The sequence below is a fragment of the Carassius auratus genome, chromosome 13 (genome assembly GCF_003368295.1).
Source record: "Carassius auratus strain Wakin chromosome 13, ASM336829v1, whole genome shotgun sequence".
NCBI lineage: Eukaryota > Metazoa > Chordata > Actinopteri > Cypriniformes > Cyprinidae > Carassius > Carassius auratus.
The window spans coordinates 25386587-25406853 of record NC_039255.1 but is presented as its reverse complement, the minus strand read 5'-3'; the positions used below and the strand labels follow the sequence as shown (position 1 = coordinate 25406853).

At 40.2% G+C, this 20267-nt stretch overlaps 1 protein-coding gene across 1 annotated transcript in view; it reads right to left on the bottom strand.

Annotated features, from left to right (window-relative positions):
* Positions 1-14487, bottom strand: part of LOC113113110 (slit homolog 1 protein) — a 57929-nt gene extending 43442 nt beyond the window's left edge. The window contains exons 1-4 of the mRNA XM_026279282.1: positions 14017-14487; positions 9298-9369; positions 8574-8645; positions 7418-7489 (exon numbers count right to left, since the gene is read on the bottom strand). Of these exons, the coding sequence (XP_026135067.1) occupies positions 7418-7489; positions 8574-8645; positions 9298-9369; positions 14017-14198 (398 nt within the window). The 5' untranslated portion in view covers positions 14199-14487. The remainder of the gene's footprint in view (positions 1-7417; positions 7490-8573; positions 8646-9297; positions 9370-14016) is intronic.
* Between the last annotated feature and the right edge of the window lie 5780 nt (positions 14488-20267).

Below are 20267 nucleotides of genomic sequence, written 5' to 3'. Positions count from 1 at the left end.
CTATTTTTCACAGTTTTATTAGAAAGTAATAATGAAGTTTGGGCACACTGTAAACACATCCAAAAGTTCTTTGTTGGTTAAGGGTTTGGTTAGGGTTAGTGTTGGGTTCAGGTTTAGAGTTGAAGTGTAGGTATGGTATCACTAAATGTTGGAAACTATATTTTCTAATGCAATGATCACTCTCATTCAAAACGAATTATAAAGCTGCCTCCACTTTGCCTGATCCAGCACACATTCAGCAGACGCATGAACTCAGAGATGTATTTCTGGCTGTCCTAAATAAAATATTATACAAACGTCATTTTTGTGAATTGACAGTAACAAGGGCTGGATTTCCCAAAACATTAACTGAATGTTACACAAATGTAAGTAGCACATTTCCCAAAAGCACTGTAATCTAAGTAGCATGAAAAGTGTTTGTAATTTACCAAGAGCCTTGGAGCACACTGGAGTGCAAGTCCATTATATGCTATCCAAGTGCATCTCTCACCCATGTTTATCTGAGACAAATGAACACTTCCGAAATATGATTGATGCATTTTCATCACATTATTTTCATTTGAAATATTATTTATTTATTTAAAAAAACATCTAATTTAAGCAATAGCTGCTCTGCAATGCCATGTGAAAAAGGAAAGAAAGAAAAACAATCTTATTTTAAAGGGAAAACAAGATTACTTTTCTTACTCAATTGGCAGATATGTTTTTCTTATTTTAAGCAATTTTTTTAATATATATATATATATATATATATATATATATATATATATATATATATATATATATATATATATATATATATATATATATATTTTTTTTTTTTTTTTTTTTTTTTTTTTTTGATAGATTTCTCAGAAAACCAGACATAATATTGTAAGTATTTTTTCTTCTGAAGTAAATGCATCTTAATTTCAAGAATGTTCAGATATTTATAGTAGAAAACTAGACAAAATACTTAGAAAATCTCTTTTAATATTACCATAATGCAAGTGATTATGGTTGGGTCACCTGATAATGTTGCAAATCAAGATTAACTACAATTGCACATTTTAAATTTATTTTTTATTTATTTATTTTTTTTATAATGGAAATTCAAATTTTAACTCATCAAAGGGTTAGTTCTTCTGAACAGTTGACAATAAACACCCGCTTACCCCCATTGAAAGGCTTGGATTATTCTGAAAGAAGAAAGTCACATTCACCTAGGATGGACACATTTTCATTCTCGGGTGAACTAACCCTTTAAGTGCATCGTTCCAGAAGTTGTGAAGTCTGAGGGTGATGACCTAAGGCATAAATCATGATGATAAAGGCTTTATAGTTGCTGTCCTTTGGTTGGAAACTCGCACACAGACGAGAGTATTTGCTGTAGTTATATATCATAGAGAGATATATTGATTATTGAAAAACATTGTGCTTTCACATATAGTTTTGTTTGAGGTCCAAGCGTTTTGCACTTGTTACACCTCCAGTACAATTCTGGAGGAAACAGAAAATAAAAGATCTGAGCCTCGATCAAGATCCACAGTCTGTGTTTGCCTGGACTTCTTCTTTCCACAAGTCAGTGACACCCGTCACATGATGATCGTGCACTGCACATGTTTTTGTAAGATTTTGGTGGTCTAACCAACCTTCTGCTAGCCTGCTCTGAGCCGCTCTTTGCTAATGTTCATAATAATGGCCGTGAAGGACGTGAGAGGGGGAAGAATGGTCCACTAAATGGCAGAGGAGTTTCAGGACATGCCAGGCCCCATTGTGCCATTCTTTATCACGCCTGACCCAAAATCAAACATGCAGGTCCCCGATCTCCTTGGCAACATTGCAAGGACCATCGCTTGGAGACCGAGGACAATGGCAGCCTGGGAAAGCCCTCGGCGTGAGTAAAACCCAGTCTCTTTTGCTCAGAGAAGAGATGCCATAGCACTGACTTACAAACATGGGCTGAAGGAACGGCTCTTCCATATCTCACCCTCTGAAAGCCCCTGGGTTCTCCTTTACTCTTTACATTCTTCTCTGGGTTCTCCTTTACTCTTTACGTTCTTCTCTGGGTTCTGATAATCGAACATTTCTTAAATCAAGAAGGATTTTCTAGGCAAGTCAAAATGATTGTCTTGTTTTCAGGAAAAAAACATGTCAAAATTAAGTTTTTGTCTGAAACTGTTTTACTTGTTTCATAAACCCGTCTTGATTTAACACTTTTTTGATATTTTGGCTGGAAACAAGACAAACAACCTAAGCAAGAATTTTTTTTTTTTTTTTTTTTTTGCAGTGCACTTCCTTCATTCATATTGCTTTCAAAAAAGTTGCACCTATATTTAAACTACTTTTGTGTAAGTAACATTTCATGATAGTTTGTAAGAATCCAATGTAAGCATGCTATGACTAAAACAGGGAAGATGCATGGCAACAATAATACGGCAAGAAAAAATGAAATCTGTACTTAGGTCAATGACCCAAAGTCTATGTAATATGAACTACCTTCCAATAAAGAGAGAAATAAAGCAAAATGTATTTCTAATTGCAAGCATGAAAGTATTATTGTATACTCTTGTGTTTGTTTTATGTTTATCTTGTTTATAAAACTTTGTTTTGAGTGTTTTTCCACTTCGTGCATTCTTTTGTTCCATAAAATCAGTCTAAAACACAAATCTCCATTACTGACTGGCCAGATGAATTATGATCATCAAATAAATTCTATAGGATTCAATGAGTTGCTAGAACTATATTGATAATTAACTGATCAATTAAAAAAAAATCATCAATAGATCACAAAACGTAATAACAGAAAAGCACTTTAACACAAAGTAGTTCAACTCATGAGGCACAAGAGATGTCAATGTCCATCAGCAAAATCATCCTCAGTAAACGTTCAGTTAACTAACAAACCTATTAATAAACACTGGCCACTGTTTTAAACAGAAGCAGTCAAAATGTGTGAACAGGTCTGATTAGACTCCAACATGTCCTCTCTACTCTCTTTCCTATGAGTTATGTTATATACTGTATAATTAGTTATGAGTTCAACCAACTCATGCTTCTGTTTAAATCTTGTGTTTTTATGTTTGTGAGGCATCCTCACTAAAATGGTGAAACAAACGTGTGTTTTAAGGGTTGGTTTGAGAAAGATGATGACAGTTTTAGGCAATACAGTGAGAGTTTACTGTAGAGACCGTCCTTCATCAAACATCCAGTCCACGCTCTTATTTCAACGGGGACTGAAGCTTGCACATAGTCCCTGCAGCGATATGATTGATGTGTCCGAAGCCGCTCCAGAAGACATGCTGTCCTTGCTTCTTCCCCTCTCAGGGACAAACAGAACGGATCTGTGTTGCTTATATGTTTGGTGATCACTCTTGGCTCATTTGAGATGCCAAACGACTCGATGTGAATGTAGATGAGAGGAGGCAGTCAAAAAAGAGCTGTCAAGGCGGACAATTCTTACTTCTCGTAATCAGTTTATAAGCAAATGCAAATATTGCATTTGTGTTCTGCGTTCCTGGTGAAGTGAATGCATTTCAAATATTGCTGCTTTTGCATGAAGATGAATATGATGACCAAATAATTCCACCAAAATCCTTGTCTTTCTATTTTCTTTAGTAGAATAAAGCCATGATTTCAGATTTGATAATACTGCTCCGTTCCTGACCTCTGCTAAACACCACAGATGAACCGCACACATCGCGCTGGTCTACCTGCTAATGTGTAAAACAGAGACGTGTTCTGTGCTACACCGAAGGGTTGATTTTAATATTTGGATGTCTGCCACAGTTTCATCCAAGGCACTAAACAGATTTCTCCCATCGAGTCTCAGCCAAGAAGGCCGACGCAAAAGCTTTCAACTTTCTACCTTCAGAGGTTTCTGAAAGCGAGTGGCTGTGGAAACTTTCCCCTGGATTCATTCCAGCTCTATAGGAACAGGATTGTATGGTGAAGTTTGAATAACATCACCTAACCTCGGCGAGCACTTTTGATCATCTCAACATACAGTACAGAGACAGGATCTTACATCGCAGAATATCACAATGGTTGGATGAAACACATTCAGAACAATAGCAACCGTTCTCCAATTACTGTCATGTGTACTTGGCTTGAAGTCAAACCGGTGGATTGAGTCGAAGCCACTGTTTTCCTGTCTAACTGGGCCAAGAACAAGGGCACAGTTATCCCAGCAGCCGGGGGAACTGTGTGTGTCTCTGCAGGGTTCACCTGTGCTCACTGCCACAAATACACCAATGAACACAACATACACAACTCTGAATTACTCAGCTCCATCACACCAGACGCAGTGATCAAGCTGAAAACAACCATTTCTTTGACATTTCTTTTGGCCTCATCTTTCGTGTTACTTGTTACAGTGTCACTTCACATGGTTCTGTGAGGCACGAAGCTAGTTTTAGAGTAGTTTCCCAGCTAACGTGTTCTTCCAGCAACATTAATACACATTCGCTCAGAGTTCTCTGGTCTTTAATAATGTTCATAATAATGTTTACATTCTAGCTGAACATTCGTCAAACTATTTTCTAAACGTTACTAGTTTTAGAATGTTCAGAGAATATTCAAAAGTAACATTCTCATAAAGTTAGCAAAATAACAAAATGGAATGTTCCCTAAATGTTCACATGACTATGAAAAAAAAGAAGACATTTTTAAAACTCTTATTGTGTACGTGCACAGAACTGAATGGGAACTTTAGAAAAACATTCTCATATTTTTGTAGCAGGATTTAGAGTTGACAAAAGCAAGCACATCTCATTTTAGACGAGGTTCACAATGCTTGCTATAAATGTTAATGATTAACATGTGCACTTGAAAGAGTGACATCAGCAGTCAACGGCCAATCACACGAAAGCTTTAGTCTGATTCACTTCTCACGAGAGGTCAGCTCAACTCACTTCTCTGCTGAAGAGTAAGAGATCGTTATCAAAATATCATGAATTCAATCATGCGTTTACAAGGCATTAAAAACGCTGCTGCTGCTGTGAAAGTTTGCCTCACATGTGACATGCAGACAACAATATAATAATAATAATAATAATAATAATAATAAGTTTTATTTATATAGCGCCTTTCCAGAGCTCAAGGACACGTTACAATAAACGAACAACAATAAAGGCAATTGACAAAGAGAGCAGACAGAACAACAATAGGCAAATGAGAGTGCAAGTACAGTAAGTGAGAATTGTGTAGATGGGGCAGCAACCAGCAGAGAGAGAGGGAAGAAAAAAAACAAAAAAAAACAAAAAAAAAATACAACACACACTAAGACCTATAACATTCAGAAAATAGGTGTGTTTTGAGCATGGATTTGAATTCAGAGATAGTGTTAACAAAATGGAGTGATGGGGGGAGAGAGTTCCACATTTTGGGTGCAACAACACTGAATGATCTGCCCCCCATTGAAGCAAGGCGATGCCGAGGGACAACGAGAAGACTGGAATCAGCGGATCGTAAAGAGCGAGTTGGGGTGTAAGGGAGAAGCAGATTACAGAGGTAGGGGGGAGCAAGGCCATGCAGAGACTTAAAAGCGAGAAGGAGAATTTTGAATTTAATACGGTAAGCCACAGGAAGCCAGTGAAGATCATGCAGAATTGGGGAAATATGTGCAGAACGCTTGGTGTGGGTGAGTAGTCTGGCAGCAGAGTTTTGAATGTATTGTAATTTGGAAATGGAGCTAGCTGGTAGGCCGATGAAAAGTGCATTGCAGTAATCAAGACGTGAGGTGACAAATGCATGGATGACAGTTTCAGCATCTGAGATACTGATAAAGGGACAGAGCTGAGCGATACGACGTAGATGAAAGAATGCCAATTTAGTGATGGAATTAATGTGAGAGTGAAAAGATAGAGAGGAATCAAAAATTACACCAAGATTTTTAACAGAACTAGATGGTTTGATAAGAGAGCCGGCGATCTCACAGGTGAAGTTAGTAGGAATTTTATTAGTGAGTGATGAAGGTCCAGTGAAAATAATCTCAGTTTTGTCCATGTTAAGTTTTAGAAAATTTGAATGAAGCCAATCTTTTATTTCATGTACACAGGCAGAGATTTTGTCAGTTGTGAAAGATAAAGTTGATGTACAGGTAGTATATAATTGAATGTCGTCAGCGTAGAAATGATAATTAAAACCATGACGGCGGAGGATCTGACCAAGAGGGATTATATAGATTATAAATAATAATGGCCCAAGAACGGATCCCTGAGGGACACCTTGCTTCAGGGGGACAGTGGGTGAGCGAAAATTCTGAAGTGAAATGTAAAACAGTCTATCAGAGAGATAAGAGGAGAACCAGGAAAGAGCAGCACCAGAAATACCCACATCCGAAACATGTTTATCATGACCTCTAATTAAGAATTATTTCCCACGAATTAAGAAACTGTTCCTTCATCTCTATATTTAGTTTAAATCCTTTACTATGCATTCCCTTGTTTTAGTTCAATCTTAATTCTTAATCAGTGGACACAATATTTATTTATTGTCTCGCTGAATAAAGATGTCTGCCCTGACAACATTTCCTCATTGAGAAAAGGTTGTAATGATTATGCCTGTGGTGTGACTCCATCATGTCTGCGAGTGTGTGTTCAGCAGGGCAGGTTGTTAGGAGCGAGAGATGGTTGTTCAGAGGGACACAGTTCCTCCTGCTCTCACAGAAACACACACACGTCACTCCTGCTGATGTGCTTCACTGTGAATATTTCACAGAGCTCTCCTGTCATGAATAATGGATGACGGCGAAATATAGAATCTCTTGTACATACATGGAGAATTCTGTCTGTGTTTGTCCTCTTTTCATCTCTCTCGTCCCACTCGCTCTGAATATTTCAGTGTGTTTTTTAAAGATGTCTCTCTGGCTTCCCTCAAATGGGTCTGTGGAGCCTGTGCTGCTCTCGCTAGCCACGTAAATCATTAAAATACAGCAACAACATAAAGATCCACCTTGAAAGGCAGGGAACAGCAACAAAGAGTAACGATCAGACTGCAGACGGCAGAGCATTGTTCACTGACAGTCTGCCAGTGCTAGAACTATCAATGAACCATAATCTTTAGACACAGTTTAGACATTACCGATACATGAATACTGAGGACGTTTTCCACTTTAAGCACACTGTGAGCTCCTGAACCAAAGCAGGACAGAAACACCATCCATCACTCACATTACAAACAGGTGAGCATGCAGGTATCAATAAGATGATTTATCATGCACCCCGTGACAATATAATAACCTATTAAAACTATTTCCCCATTAAAATCTTCCCAACGGCTGTCAAGTGAGTTCTCAGGTTTGGTTCTGCTGTTTGTGTCTAGATATCTGCTTCAGTGCGAACTCATATTACAAATGCATCATGGAATATTAATCCTCAGTTCATCGTATACGCTTCACTTAAATCAATCCAGAAAACTGTAGCGAGCAGGGACTTACAGTCTGGAGAGAGCCGCGTTCTTCTGGAACAGAAGCTCTGGAAGCTGGTGAAGCTGGTTTCTGTTCAGACGTCTTTGAGAAAAGAAGAAACACACACATTCACAGACTGAGCAAACACAAGTAGATCTACAGAGACATAATTATGATGCAAAAGTGCTGTTTACGTGTATATATTTTGTTCTTATGTAAATATATTCAACGTGTACATTTAATATTTTAAATAATAAATGTATTTAAGAAGAAAATGCAGCCTCCGCCGTGTTACCAGATTCATTTATTATAAGCATCTATGGATTTGTTTTTTCCACTTACGTGACAATTGAGAAAATGTATAACGTGGGAGGCTGCAGGTTCGGGTCAGCGATATGTTTGTTATTTTATAAATTCTAGATTTGGACTTACTTTGGTTTATTTTGTTTTAGATTATTATTATTATTTCTTCAGAACATCTGGCAACACTGCATCTCGGCACTTAAACTGGCAGTAATCACATCCACTGATAAGCAGCGCGGGCCGGTTATTCCTGACAGGACACTTCACTCAGTAACACTAACATAATGATATTATCTGGAAGAGACACTATCATCCAAGGCTTCAGGTAACAGATACGTTTGGTCTAACTTTCCTGTCTGAGATTGCAGCTTTTCAATGATGATCATTATTTGTGTTTGTTTATAGCATGTTAAGGTGTTCAGCCACTTTGATATGTTGATATTCTTTATTTCTGGAATGTAATGTCTTCTTTAAAACAGGAAGGACAAGACGACCATAGTTTAATAGTAAGCTTGCAGATTTTGTATTGTTAAAGTATCAGTAGAATATGTGTGTGATATCCACATTTATTTGTCTGCAAGTGTCTGCCGGATGATGCAAAACGCATCATTTGAAATCCCCCAGCAAACCTTTGACATCCTTGGTATTCCCGCCAAAATCTAAAGTGCATTATGGGTGTTGAAGTTTTTGTCAAAAGAAAACACCACAGACCTTTTTTTCGGTTTTCTCATCCATTTCAGGATGTTATAGACAGACAAGTTTCTTGTCAGTGAAATCTACATACAAGACATTTGCCTGAAATCATTTGAAATGATTGCTCTGAGATGTATCCCATGCCTGTGATTTGATATGGAGCCCCTCAGTTTAGTAAGAGAACACTCACAGTCTCTCCAGCTCTCTCATGTCATCAAACGCACCGCGCTCCACCGTCCCAATCTGGTTCTCCATCAGCTGCCTGTTTAGAGAAAGGACAAATGACAGGAAACGACTGAGATTTGAGGAGTGGAGCAGGAAAAGAGCTGCTGACCGTGGAGGAAGACAGAAGCCACTATCACATGAACCGTAAGAAGAGGAGTTCTGTGAGCTTCATGCAGAGTTTTTACTGCCAATAAATTCTAAAACGCTTCATTGTCAAGAGAATAATGTGAGGAGAAAGAGCACTTACATCCAAAAGGTAGTCAAAAAAGCTTCACAGGGTAGCTACTGTATAAACCGCTGAAATCATCTTAATAAACAGCCGTTTGTGGGTCTTTCATTGCATTTAGTTTGATGGATGTCCAACAAAGGGCGAGCAGTTCACTCAGTGTTTGCTTTACAAAAGCCTACATTGCAAAATATAGTGCTGATAAATAGTTTCATGGTGCCTTTCTGATGTGATTTAGTTAAATAGTAGAGCCCATGCTTGTGTTTGGTTAAACATCACTGCTCTGCCTATGACATATCTGCACAGAAAATCCCCTCGCAAAGACATTTAGGACAAACTGACTGTAATGCTGTGTCAGGATATTTGTCTGCCCTTGAGAGTTTGAAGATGTCCAACAGAGAGTCAAAAAACACTTAAAAAAGCATCTATATTACACGCAAAAAGAAAGAAAAAAACAACTTACAAAACTCGAAGATACTTGAGTCCAGAAAAGTCATTTCTGTTGATGCGTGTGAGGTTGTTTCCATTCAATTCCCTGAAAAAAATAAAGAAACATAAGTTATGGCTAAATCTAATGTCAGTCATGACTTATGCTCAACAAGTGTCAGAAACCAAACATTTGTATTTACAATATATACACACACCGCAGCTCAGATCAGACTATAACTATACAAGCATCACTCTACATTAACTCATAAAACATAACCAAGAACCACTTAGAAGACGAAACAACAGATGCAATGTGTGAATCGGTATGATTCCATCTCTTAAGAAAATTGATAAATTGACATGCAATGTGTCTAAATTGACTGGATAATGCAAGACAAGTCTGAATATTATTACATATAGACGTTTGCTGCTGAAAGTAATGTGTGGGTTCTTTGCAAATGTCTGCTCATTATTGGGAACATGTGTTTCTTTTTTGTTGTAAACCTCTTCCCCAATCACTGAGAGAAACACACACTCGCACAAATCTCCAGTGAATACTGGATACAAAGTCATGCACTTTCTATTGGTTCTAATGACCACTCGTGGGAGCACAGCTAAACAGAGAAGGAGAGATTGCAGACAGATGTATGCACAGGTGCACAGCCAAATAAATAATGGGCTGCCATTCATCAGTCATGGCCAGATCTCCTGATACGGAGATCTTCTGTTATTATTCTTTTCATTTTGCACTTAAGTATATTGTTTTAAAACTATTACTTCTGTTATAAATACTCCTTTTTAAGTATTCTAGTGTAGTTCTTTTTCACAAAGGCAATGCTTCATATTTCTATTGCTGTGTGACAACCTCACATTCATGAAAACCTACGCAAAACTAGACACAAAGTTGAGTTCACTTGTTGGGTCTAACAAGTATGATTCAGCTCAGATGTGTTGGTCACTAGATGCTGTCCGATGCCAAATCTCTTTCCAGAAACAAAACATCTCATTGACACTTCCATTGAACATTAGCTGTACTTGCAATCATTGACCTAAACACATCTTAATACAAGGTCTAAAAATCCTTATAAGATAACTGGGCTAAGCCAAGTTTTGTGATGGGTAATTAGGCTCGATGGGGGTCTTGCATCCCTCCAGGAGAATGGAGTGAAATATCTGATGTAGGAATGACTTTTTACACGGATATTGTTAGTGAATTTTACAAATATTTAGAAAGTAACACTTGCATTATTGAAAATTAATCATGCACTTTTTGAAGTCTTGTGAAACATACTCCATTGATCTTTATTTTATTTGCAACGTGGGAAAGTTTAAATGCACCAACAGGTTTTAGCAATCACTGAACTCTAAAGTCATGCACTACAGAAATGTGTAACTGAATGTGTAAAAAATGTGAAACCTTTTACCCATACGTGCTTACCATAAATAAACCCTTCTCTCAGGTCACAGCTTATGATCAGAGAGTATTTCTACCCAGGAAGACTTTGTTGTCTAAAGAAGAGCAGCTTAAATGATTAACATAACATAGTACTTTAGATTTAGTAGTTTTCTTGTTTAAAATACGCCTGTGAAAACACTTTGATCACTTTGTTAAGGTTTAACTCAAGTCTCATTAATTTATTAACCAATTTAAAACTACAATGTAGACAAAAGTGATGAACATTAAGGAGATACTCCACCGCAAAATGAAAATGTTGTCATTATTCACTAACCCCCATGTCGTTCCAAACCGGTAAAAGATTTGTTCGTCTTCGGAACACAATTTAAGATATTTAGGATGAAACGCGGGATGCTTGTGACTGTCCCATAGACTCCCAAATAAATGACAGTGTCAAGGTCCAAGAAACTATGAAACTCATCGTCAAAATAGTCCATCTGCCATCAGCGATTCAACCGTAACATTATGAAGCAACAAGAATACTTTTTGTATACGAAGAAAACAAAAATAACAACTTTATTCAACAATTTCTTTCCTCTGTCTCTCTCCAAATCAGCGTAGCGCCATTTGGGTAAATCTGAGCTTTACACAGATGGCGTATGCTCTTCTGTATCAGCCGCACCATAAGGATACGGTTTTTATGTGTATTTATGCTTTGGTTTAAAAGCAAACAAGCCTTTTACACCTCAGATTGGCCAAAATGGCGCTACGCTATGCTGATTTGGAGAGACACAGCGGAGAATAAAGTCGTAATTTTTTTTTTTCTGTACAAAAAGTATTCTTGGTTGAATTACTGATGACAGATGGACTATTCTGATGTTTGACAGTCTATGGGACAGTATCAAGCCTCCCGGTTTCCATCTAAAATATCTTAAATTGTGTTCCGAAGTAAATCAAGCTTTTAGCAACAACATGGGGCTAAGTGAATAATGACAAAAATCATTTTTGGGTGGAGTAACCCTTTAACGAAAAAAAAAATGCAACCAGCCATATTAATTTACAGTACCCTATATTGCAGTATGCAAATATTTTCTATTTATACACTGTAAAAAGGAAACAATATTTTGTTTTTGCAGTATTTGTGTCGTCAATCAGAATGACGTATTCTTTTAAATGGTCTTGAAAAACCCACTGCTTCTCTATAATCTAAACCGTAAAGGAATGTATGCAAGGCATCAAGCACAGTCGATCATGTTCTAATGAACACAGAAAGAGTAAAACAAAGCGCTCATTACAGTTCATTCACACCACTAAAAACCAGACTGTGATGTGGGTTTAAAGAGCAAACTCTACAACTGGCAAACTGCCAAACCATTTCTGCCATAACACAGTTGAGTTAGGGAGAAAAAAGAGCAACCGCTCGTTATCCAGCTAAAGAATTGAAAGAGAGGGAGAAAAAACAGATTTCATGGAAACCTGATGCTCTAATGGTGGGGCAGTTCTGGAGCTTTAATAAGTCTGATCCATCAAGCAGCCCAGTTCTTCTTAATGATTTGGAAGGTACCTTCTCAGGTACAGGTTTTCACAAGCACCCCCTGACATTTGGGGAAAGCCAGAGCATTGGTTTCACTTGCACAGAATCACAAGCTGTTTAATTTTCTCCGTTACATTTGGACACAAAATTCAGGACATTTAAGAACTAACACGAAACCAAAGCAACACTACATGCCTGCTTTCCCCCACTAGACAGAGCACATGATCGAAACCATCTCTGCCACTATGTGACTGCCATCACAAAGACCTCCCACAAGATAAAAGCTCTACATTCACCAGCTAATCTTATATTGCTTATGAGATTTATCACCGGAATCTACAGCCTATAGTGTTTCTCTGTCTGAGCTGCCATCCACTTTCAAGACAATCAATAAGCAATCAGTAGGAAGCACACTGGGACATTTGGCCTGCATTCTTGAGCACATCAGAGCTGGAGTTGATACGCGAGCGGCCCAATCCTCTGAGCGATCGCTGCAGTTTAAAGAGAATTCTCAATCAGATCACTCACTCTTGACACATCGGCGCTGTTTGATCTCCGGCACAGCAGCTTCCGAAGTGTATATAAATAGATGTGCTAGCATAGATAAAATAAGAAGGGTCGAGTCTCTGGACGTCTGAAGAGGAATGCAGGGTACATATAAAATGACTGAGATTATTCATTTAAAGAGCTGATGTGTCTCAGATCATGAAAGAATCTGCCTACATTAAACAGTACTGAACTCATATAGAGCTGCTTAAGGGGGGCGTTTACTTTCACACGCACTGTGTTAATGGCGTAACCCTGTAAGCAGCTTTCTCCACACCTTTATTATGTTACAAATACTTTACATAAGCCACATTCCCAGGCAGAAAGCCAGAAAATGTTTGTCTTGTGATTTGGTGATGGGCTGTAAGCATGTGTTATAGGTCTGAACTGCAGGTTAACGGGGAATCCTTGTGGGGTGAAGAGAAACGTGGGGTTGAGGTGTGATTTTCACACTTCCTGAACACATAGTCATTACAGAATCCATCAAAGACATTCAAGAGGTGCTATTTGATTTAAAAAACACCCTATGACAAGTGCAAATTGAATTGGTTTGTTGATCCACCCCCAACCATCAGCCTTTCCATGTGGACACTGATGGATGTTCCTGCCTTGTAAAAGTACTCGAGTCACTCTGTCTTTATTAGTCGATCAGTCGAGTAATACATATTCACTCCTAAGCCATGCCTTGTCTGCAATGTATTTGACTTGATAAAGATCTAAAATAGTGTTTCACACTTCCACACGATGAGCCGCAGATATCTGACCAAACACTCACTGTGGATGATAGAGTTCACAGTATTTTATTCTAGTAAACTAGTTCTGTCTGGTCCTTGATATTCACACAAATGTGCATTTCAAAGTGGTTCTGCTGCTTCTCTGATATGCATAATTCATCAGAGGTTTCCTTTAGAACTATTTTAAGAGTAGCATTTACTAAACCCTAGGGAAGCAAAGCTCTTTCAGTAAATATATCTCATTTGAAAGTGTGAAAGTGACTATAAAATGACTCTGGTCAAAAGAGTGAAAGGAAAAGGGAAAGTTCTCAACAGCTGAAAGAGTGATAGGAAGTTTCCCTCCTCCTGCAGCATGTGTCAACATACGGACGCATCCTTGCAGATAACATCAGATGGTACCTGTCCAGGACAGCAGTGCCTCATTGAGCTATTGTTCTCATTCAATTCCTCTTGGTAATGATGCAGCACCCTCCCACACACACTCAACACCAAACACTCAGATGCAGTCACACACACGCAGATGGACGTAAAGTGTGTACTCACAGCCTCTCTGTGTTTCGGGGTATGTTCCTGGGCATGGTTTTGAGCTTCAGCCCATGGCAGTCCACTGTGGTGCCGCTGCAAGTGCAGAGCGCAGGGCATGCCGTGGCAGCCTTACACAGCAGCAGTATCTGGATACACACCTCCACCAGTCTGCCTACAGAGTGTCCTCCTCTCACAGGCATGATCTTGTACGCTAGGCTAGTGCTCTCCCGTTTCCAGAATGTGAGAAGAAAAAAAACGGCTCCTGCGCTCACACGATTCACTTTGTGCACAAACTCTCCTTTTCCTCTTCTTAGAGGAGTTGCTTTGCCGCTTCTGTGTGTAATGTGCTCCTGCCTCACTGCTTTACTCAGCAGCGCTCTGCCGTCTGCCTGAAGAAAGAGGGATACTGAACAGCACACAAACAAAAAATCTCTATCCTCTCTTACACACACACACGGCAGTAATCCATCACAAGGATCTACAAATAGCAGTTCCCGGACTCCTCCCACCCCCTACCCTCTCTCACACCCCTCCCTATCAAACCCTGCTCTCCCCCACCCCTGCCAGAACCTTAAACTCCCCTCACTCAGGCTCACAGGAGCTCCTACAAACAGACGGCGCAACGATGGCCTCCCCACATGGCACGCCGCAGCCGTCCTCAGGCAATGGCCCCTGTAAAGAGAGTGGCCCGGGGAGGGGTCCACTGGGGAAAGGCAGTGTGCCCATACCCCCCACCATCCCTCCCCTCCCCAAAAGAGCAGTGTATAATCATGATTTGGGATGGGGGAAGGTTAGAAATGCAGAGAGCGAAATGACAGAGCCTTTGTGGAAAGCATGGAGGAGGATTTTTTTTTTTTTTTGTCACTTGACTTCTTCATTGAAAACCAAACCTTGGCTGAAGTTTGAAGGAGATCTTGTGAGCATAACGAATGCATAACAATTGAAATCTGCTATCGGAACAGAGCTCTTTTTCACAGCCATTTTTCTGCATCTGATTATGACATTAATGTTGATTGTCTCAGTACTACGATTTGATTAAAAGGGGGGTGTTATTACCTTGTAATAAAGTTTATAACAACAAATGCAAACGTTTTTTAGCAAATGTTGTTTAGCAACATTAGATTTTTGGAATGTAAGACATTGTCAGCTTTTAACACTTCTTCACCATACTCATACTATACTAGCAAAAGGTCTAATCATGGATATAATGAAAAATGTGAATACTGAGTAAATTAAACCTCTAGTGGAAACATGATTTCCAAAATCTGTGACATTCACTATAGGCAATGTTTGAAAACAAAAAGCATGAAAAATATATTTTCAAGCAATAAGCAGTTAAAAAGTAGTGCACATTCCAATCATATTCTAATTGGGTTTTATTGGTGTACAGATGCAAATAAAATGTTGTAACAATGCAAATAAAATAATGTGATGAATAAGCATTATGACAAACTGGGACATTCTGTCATGTTGCATATTCATCCAGTGCAAAGGGTCAGCAACACTAACAATAACAATGTGTCCATCTTAATGAAACGTTTTTCTGGACAAAAGGACATGCAGAAAAGACTTCTCCACATCTACCATCTGATTACTTCACACAAATTCCTCCACTGCTCCCCCTTGTGGCTAAAATTAAACGATAATTTTGCAAAAGTTTCTCACAGTTGATTACATGCTTTTCTTTATATGATCTACTTAATAAAAACCCAATGCATTTTTTTTTAAACAACCAGTTACACATTTACCTAATTTAATTTCCAAAAAGCACCAAAATATGTCACATGTTCTAGACTCATTCCACCACTGAATAGCCTACTTTATTTTTATAAAACAAGACTGAATATTTGTTGCAAAAGTTCTTTGAGAAAAAGGATTGTTTAGGACCATCACATTGAAGATGTGTCAATAAAGAAAACTGACCAATGAGACCAGATTTTGGTCACACTTCCCAGATTACTGATGCTGCACAATTCAGTGCAATGATGGTGCAAAACAGAAGAGGAACAAGAAACTTAGACACTGGATGTGGAGCTGGAGTGAGCTCTGGGGCTGGAGCAGACACTGGACTGAGCTCTGGGGCTGAATCTGGATCTGGAGCCCTTCCTGGACTGGACTGGGGATCAGGAGCACTCCCTGGGCTTAACTGAGAATCAGAAGCCCTCCCCAGGCTGAACTGGGGATCTGAAGCCCTCCCTGGGCTTAACTGGGGAACAGTAGCCCTCCCGGGGATTAACCTGGAATCAGGAGTCCTCCCTGGGCTTAATGGGGAATCAGGAAGCCTCTCTGGGCTTAATTGAGAATCAGGAGCCCTCCCTGGGTTTAACGGGGAAACAGGAGCCCTCCCCGGGATAACCTGGAAATTAGGAGCCCTCCCTGGGCTTAACATGGAATCAGGAGTCCTCCCTGGGCTTAATGGGGAATCAGGAAGCCTCTCTGGGCTTAACTGAGAATCAGGAGCCCTCCCTGGGTTTAATGGGGACACAGGAGCCCTCCCTGGGATTAATGGTAAATCAGGTGCCCTTCCTGGGTTTAACGGGGGATCAGTAGCCCATCCTGGGCTTTAATCCGGGAACAGGAGCGTTTCCTGGGTCTAATTGGGGAACAGGAGCCCATCCTGGGTTTAACTCGGGACATGAGCCCATCTTGGGCCTAACCTGGGCTTAACCTGGGAACAAGAGATAGATCGGGTATGCGCTTACGTGGTGCTGGCACTGGAGGGTACTCTGGAGGAGCAGGCACAGCAAAGCACTTTCGAGGAGCCGGCACCGGTGTTAGTTTTGAGACTAGAGCCGACACCCTCTTGAACACCTGGAGGGCTTGCCATATTAATGTTTGTTAGACTTGACGTATTAATGTTCAATGGGCTTGCCATATTAATGTTCAATGGGCTTCCCATATTAAAGTTTGACTGAGTTTGGCTGACTGGTCTTAGGAACTGCCGGCTGATTGGGCTCGGGATCTGCTGGCTCACTGGTGCTTGGAAACTGCTGGCTGACTGGTTCCAGATCGATATCGGACACTCTCGAGAAAGGGGTTCCACTTACAGTGCGGTCTGGTTTTCTGTCACTGGGTTGCTACGGCACAGGAACGAGGAGACCAGGAGTTCAGATCCAAGGAGTTTAATCAACATAATACCAGACAGAGAACTAGGAACTAAGACCACTATTTAAAGGCATGGTTATATAAGGGGAGAAGAAGGAACACCTAGGACTAATAGACACAAATGGGGAAAACCTTGAATCAAATCAAGGGACAACCTAACAAGGGAACAGGAAGGACCAAAAAGGACATACAGGAACTCAAATCATGGAACATAAACGTCACAACTAAGTCTTCTACAGTAAATATTAATCTTAAAAAAGACATTACAAGGGATCTAAGTGCTAAATATTCCTTACTTTTGGTTGGGACTTTTATGTTGAATTTTTTGTGCATCTAATCAGCTACCTAGCTCGTGAATCAGTATATTGTGTACACGAATTTGGACAATGGGACAGTGATTACTCATGACCATCAACGTGTGGCCAACTGTAGCAGACTCTTTACTTCAGGACAGTTTTCAATACACAGACTGGAGTATGTTTGCTTCTTAGCCTGCCTCCTCGGTACTGGATTACATCAACACCACCAGTGACAGTGTTTCACCAGAGAAACAGATCACAACATACCCTAATCAGAAGCCATGGACGAACAAGGAGGTGCGACTTCTGCTGAAAGCCCACAACACTGCCTTCAGATCAGATGACGCTCAGGCCTACAGCAAATCCAGTGCTAACCTAAGGAGGGGCATAAAAAAGGCCAAGTACTGCTACAATATAAAGGTAGAGAAACACTTTTCCAACTCTGATCCACGACGCATGTTGCAGGGCATCCAGGTCATCAGTAGGGTTGGTTACCGAAACCTGGTGCCAATATGCAAATTCACCAGTCAATCCCCTTAAATTTCATATGAAACTGCAGCAGACCGGTCTCCTCCCTGTCTTTCAGCGCAATCTTCAATCCACCACTTGCGACGGAGCAGCGGACTTGAACAGAGGACACAAGGTGTGTTTATTGATAGATTGTTAGAATATCTGTATCTGTGCAGTTCTTTGTCATAAATACAGTTTACAAAAGGGCATGAGGGACTAATCTGTTTCCCATTTACTATAAAGCTTTTGCTCCTTTCACCGCTCATCACTTCACAGCTGTTTCCTTCAGTGAAAATCTAGACCTTCACACATATGACAGCATACTTTTATTATGCTTATTTAAATATACTTAATTTCATTATAATTGCTTTATACATACACTACTGTGCAAAATTCTTAGTCATGTTAGTATTTTCACCCAAAAGAATGGTGTTCGGCCAGTTATTTAAATCTTTTGATGTAGTGTGGCAGTAGAAAATATCAGTTTACATTTCTAAACATTCATTTTGCCATTCATTTTAATAATGATCTAGTGAGATTTTTGAATGCACAAGCAATCTTACAAAAGCTGGTGCTCAATATGGAGATCTGATCCCACCATCATCGAATCTGTCTGTGATTACATGAAGAAACAGATGAAACTGAGACAAACTAAATTCAGAAGTACTGTGGTCGTATCTCCAAGATGCTTGAAGAAACTTTATTGCAAAGCAACCTGAAAAAAACAGAACTGTACTTTACAAACGACATTGTTATTACTTTATAAAGATTGACCATACAGTCATTCACAGAACTGATTAAAGACAGGGACAGACAGCACTCATCTTAACTAAATATCTGTCACGGTTCATGGGTCAGTGCGTTCATCTTGCGTCTCTGTCTGATTATGTGCATCTGTTAACTAGCAGCAGATGGGGTCTATGAGCGCCAGCTGCAGCTCATTTGCACTGCCTTTAAGTTTGGCTGGCATCCTGTTTGTGTTGTTGGTTCATTGATTTCTCGTCTGTCTCTCTTGTCTAGTCGTGCCTTTTCCCTCCAGTTGGGATTCTCTGGACCGTATTCCTCGCCCGCCTGAGATTCCTGAGCTGGGTTTGAGTTACTGCAGCTTGAGCAATCTGGACCTTATTCCTTGCACGCCTGGGATTCCTGAGTTGGGTTTGAGTTACTGCTGCTTGAGTGGTCTAGACGTGATTCATCTGGGGTTATGCCATTGTCTTCCTACATTCTCATTGCTGGCTATCTGAGTTACAAATAAACCATTTTTACCTGGCACTAGGATCTCGTGACTTAATCATTGTGACAGAATGAACCAACCAGAATGGATCCAGCGAGCTCGGCAGAATTACGAGACTTTTTAACCAGTTGTAACTCTCGCATGGAATGCCAAGAGGACCAGATGATGGCTACGGGTCATGCTGTACAAGCCCTGGTCACTCAGGTTTCGTAACTTACCACTCAGTTTCAGCGCTTCAAGTTAGAGACCGTTTCTTCTCAGCAACCACCTGCTTCCAGCTGCCGTGGATCAAAGCACCCGTTCTCCTGAGCTTCGTCTACCACCACCAGCCTTTTATTCCGGGGAGCCCCAGTTGTGTCGCTCATTTTTGGCTAAATGCTCCCTCTCTATTTCTCTTCAACTATCATTGTTTCCCACCGAGGAATCTAAGATAGCGTTCATTATAACTCTGCTCACAGGACGAGCGGTGAGCTTGGGAACCACCGTGTGGGAACAGAGACTTCCGTGCTGCACCTCCTTCCAAGCATTTTCGCAGGAGCTGAAGAAGTTATTTGATTGCGCTGCTTATGGCACGGAGGCAGCTAGTCTTCTTGCGGATTTGCGACAAGGGGATCACCCCGTAGCTGATTGTTCTATCGAATTTCACACTTTAGCCGCAGAGTGCGGTGGGAATTCTGAGGCACAGTTGGACCTATTTCTACACAGACTTTTAGAAACCTTCAGGGATGAGATTTATTCCTCAGATTCACCTGTGGGGGTGAATAAACTAATTGAGCTGGCTATTCGTGTGGATGCCAGAGGAGGTGTGTCCAACAGAAGACACTACGGAGAATCCCTGACGTCACTCATCATAGCAGCCTGTCATAAGTCACTGAGGAGAGTAAGTTCTCTTTTCCAGATCCCGAGCCCATGCAGATGGGCAGGTCTTGTCTTTCACAGCAGGAGAAGCAGAGACACAGAGAGAAGGGTTTATGCTTGTACTGTGGAGCTACCGGTCACGTTGTTCTGCAGTGTCCAGTAAAAGCCTGTGCCCACCAGTAGGTAAGAGGTTACTGACGGGTGGAGCAACTCTTAATAAATCCTTTCTTTCGGTCACGTCACTACCGGTAAGGCTGACACTC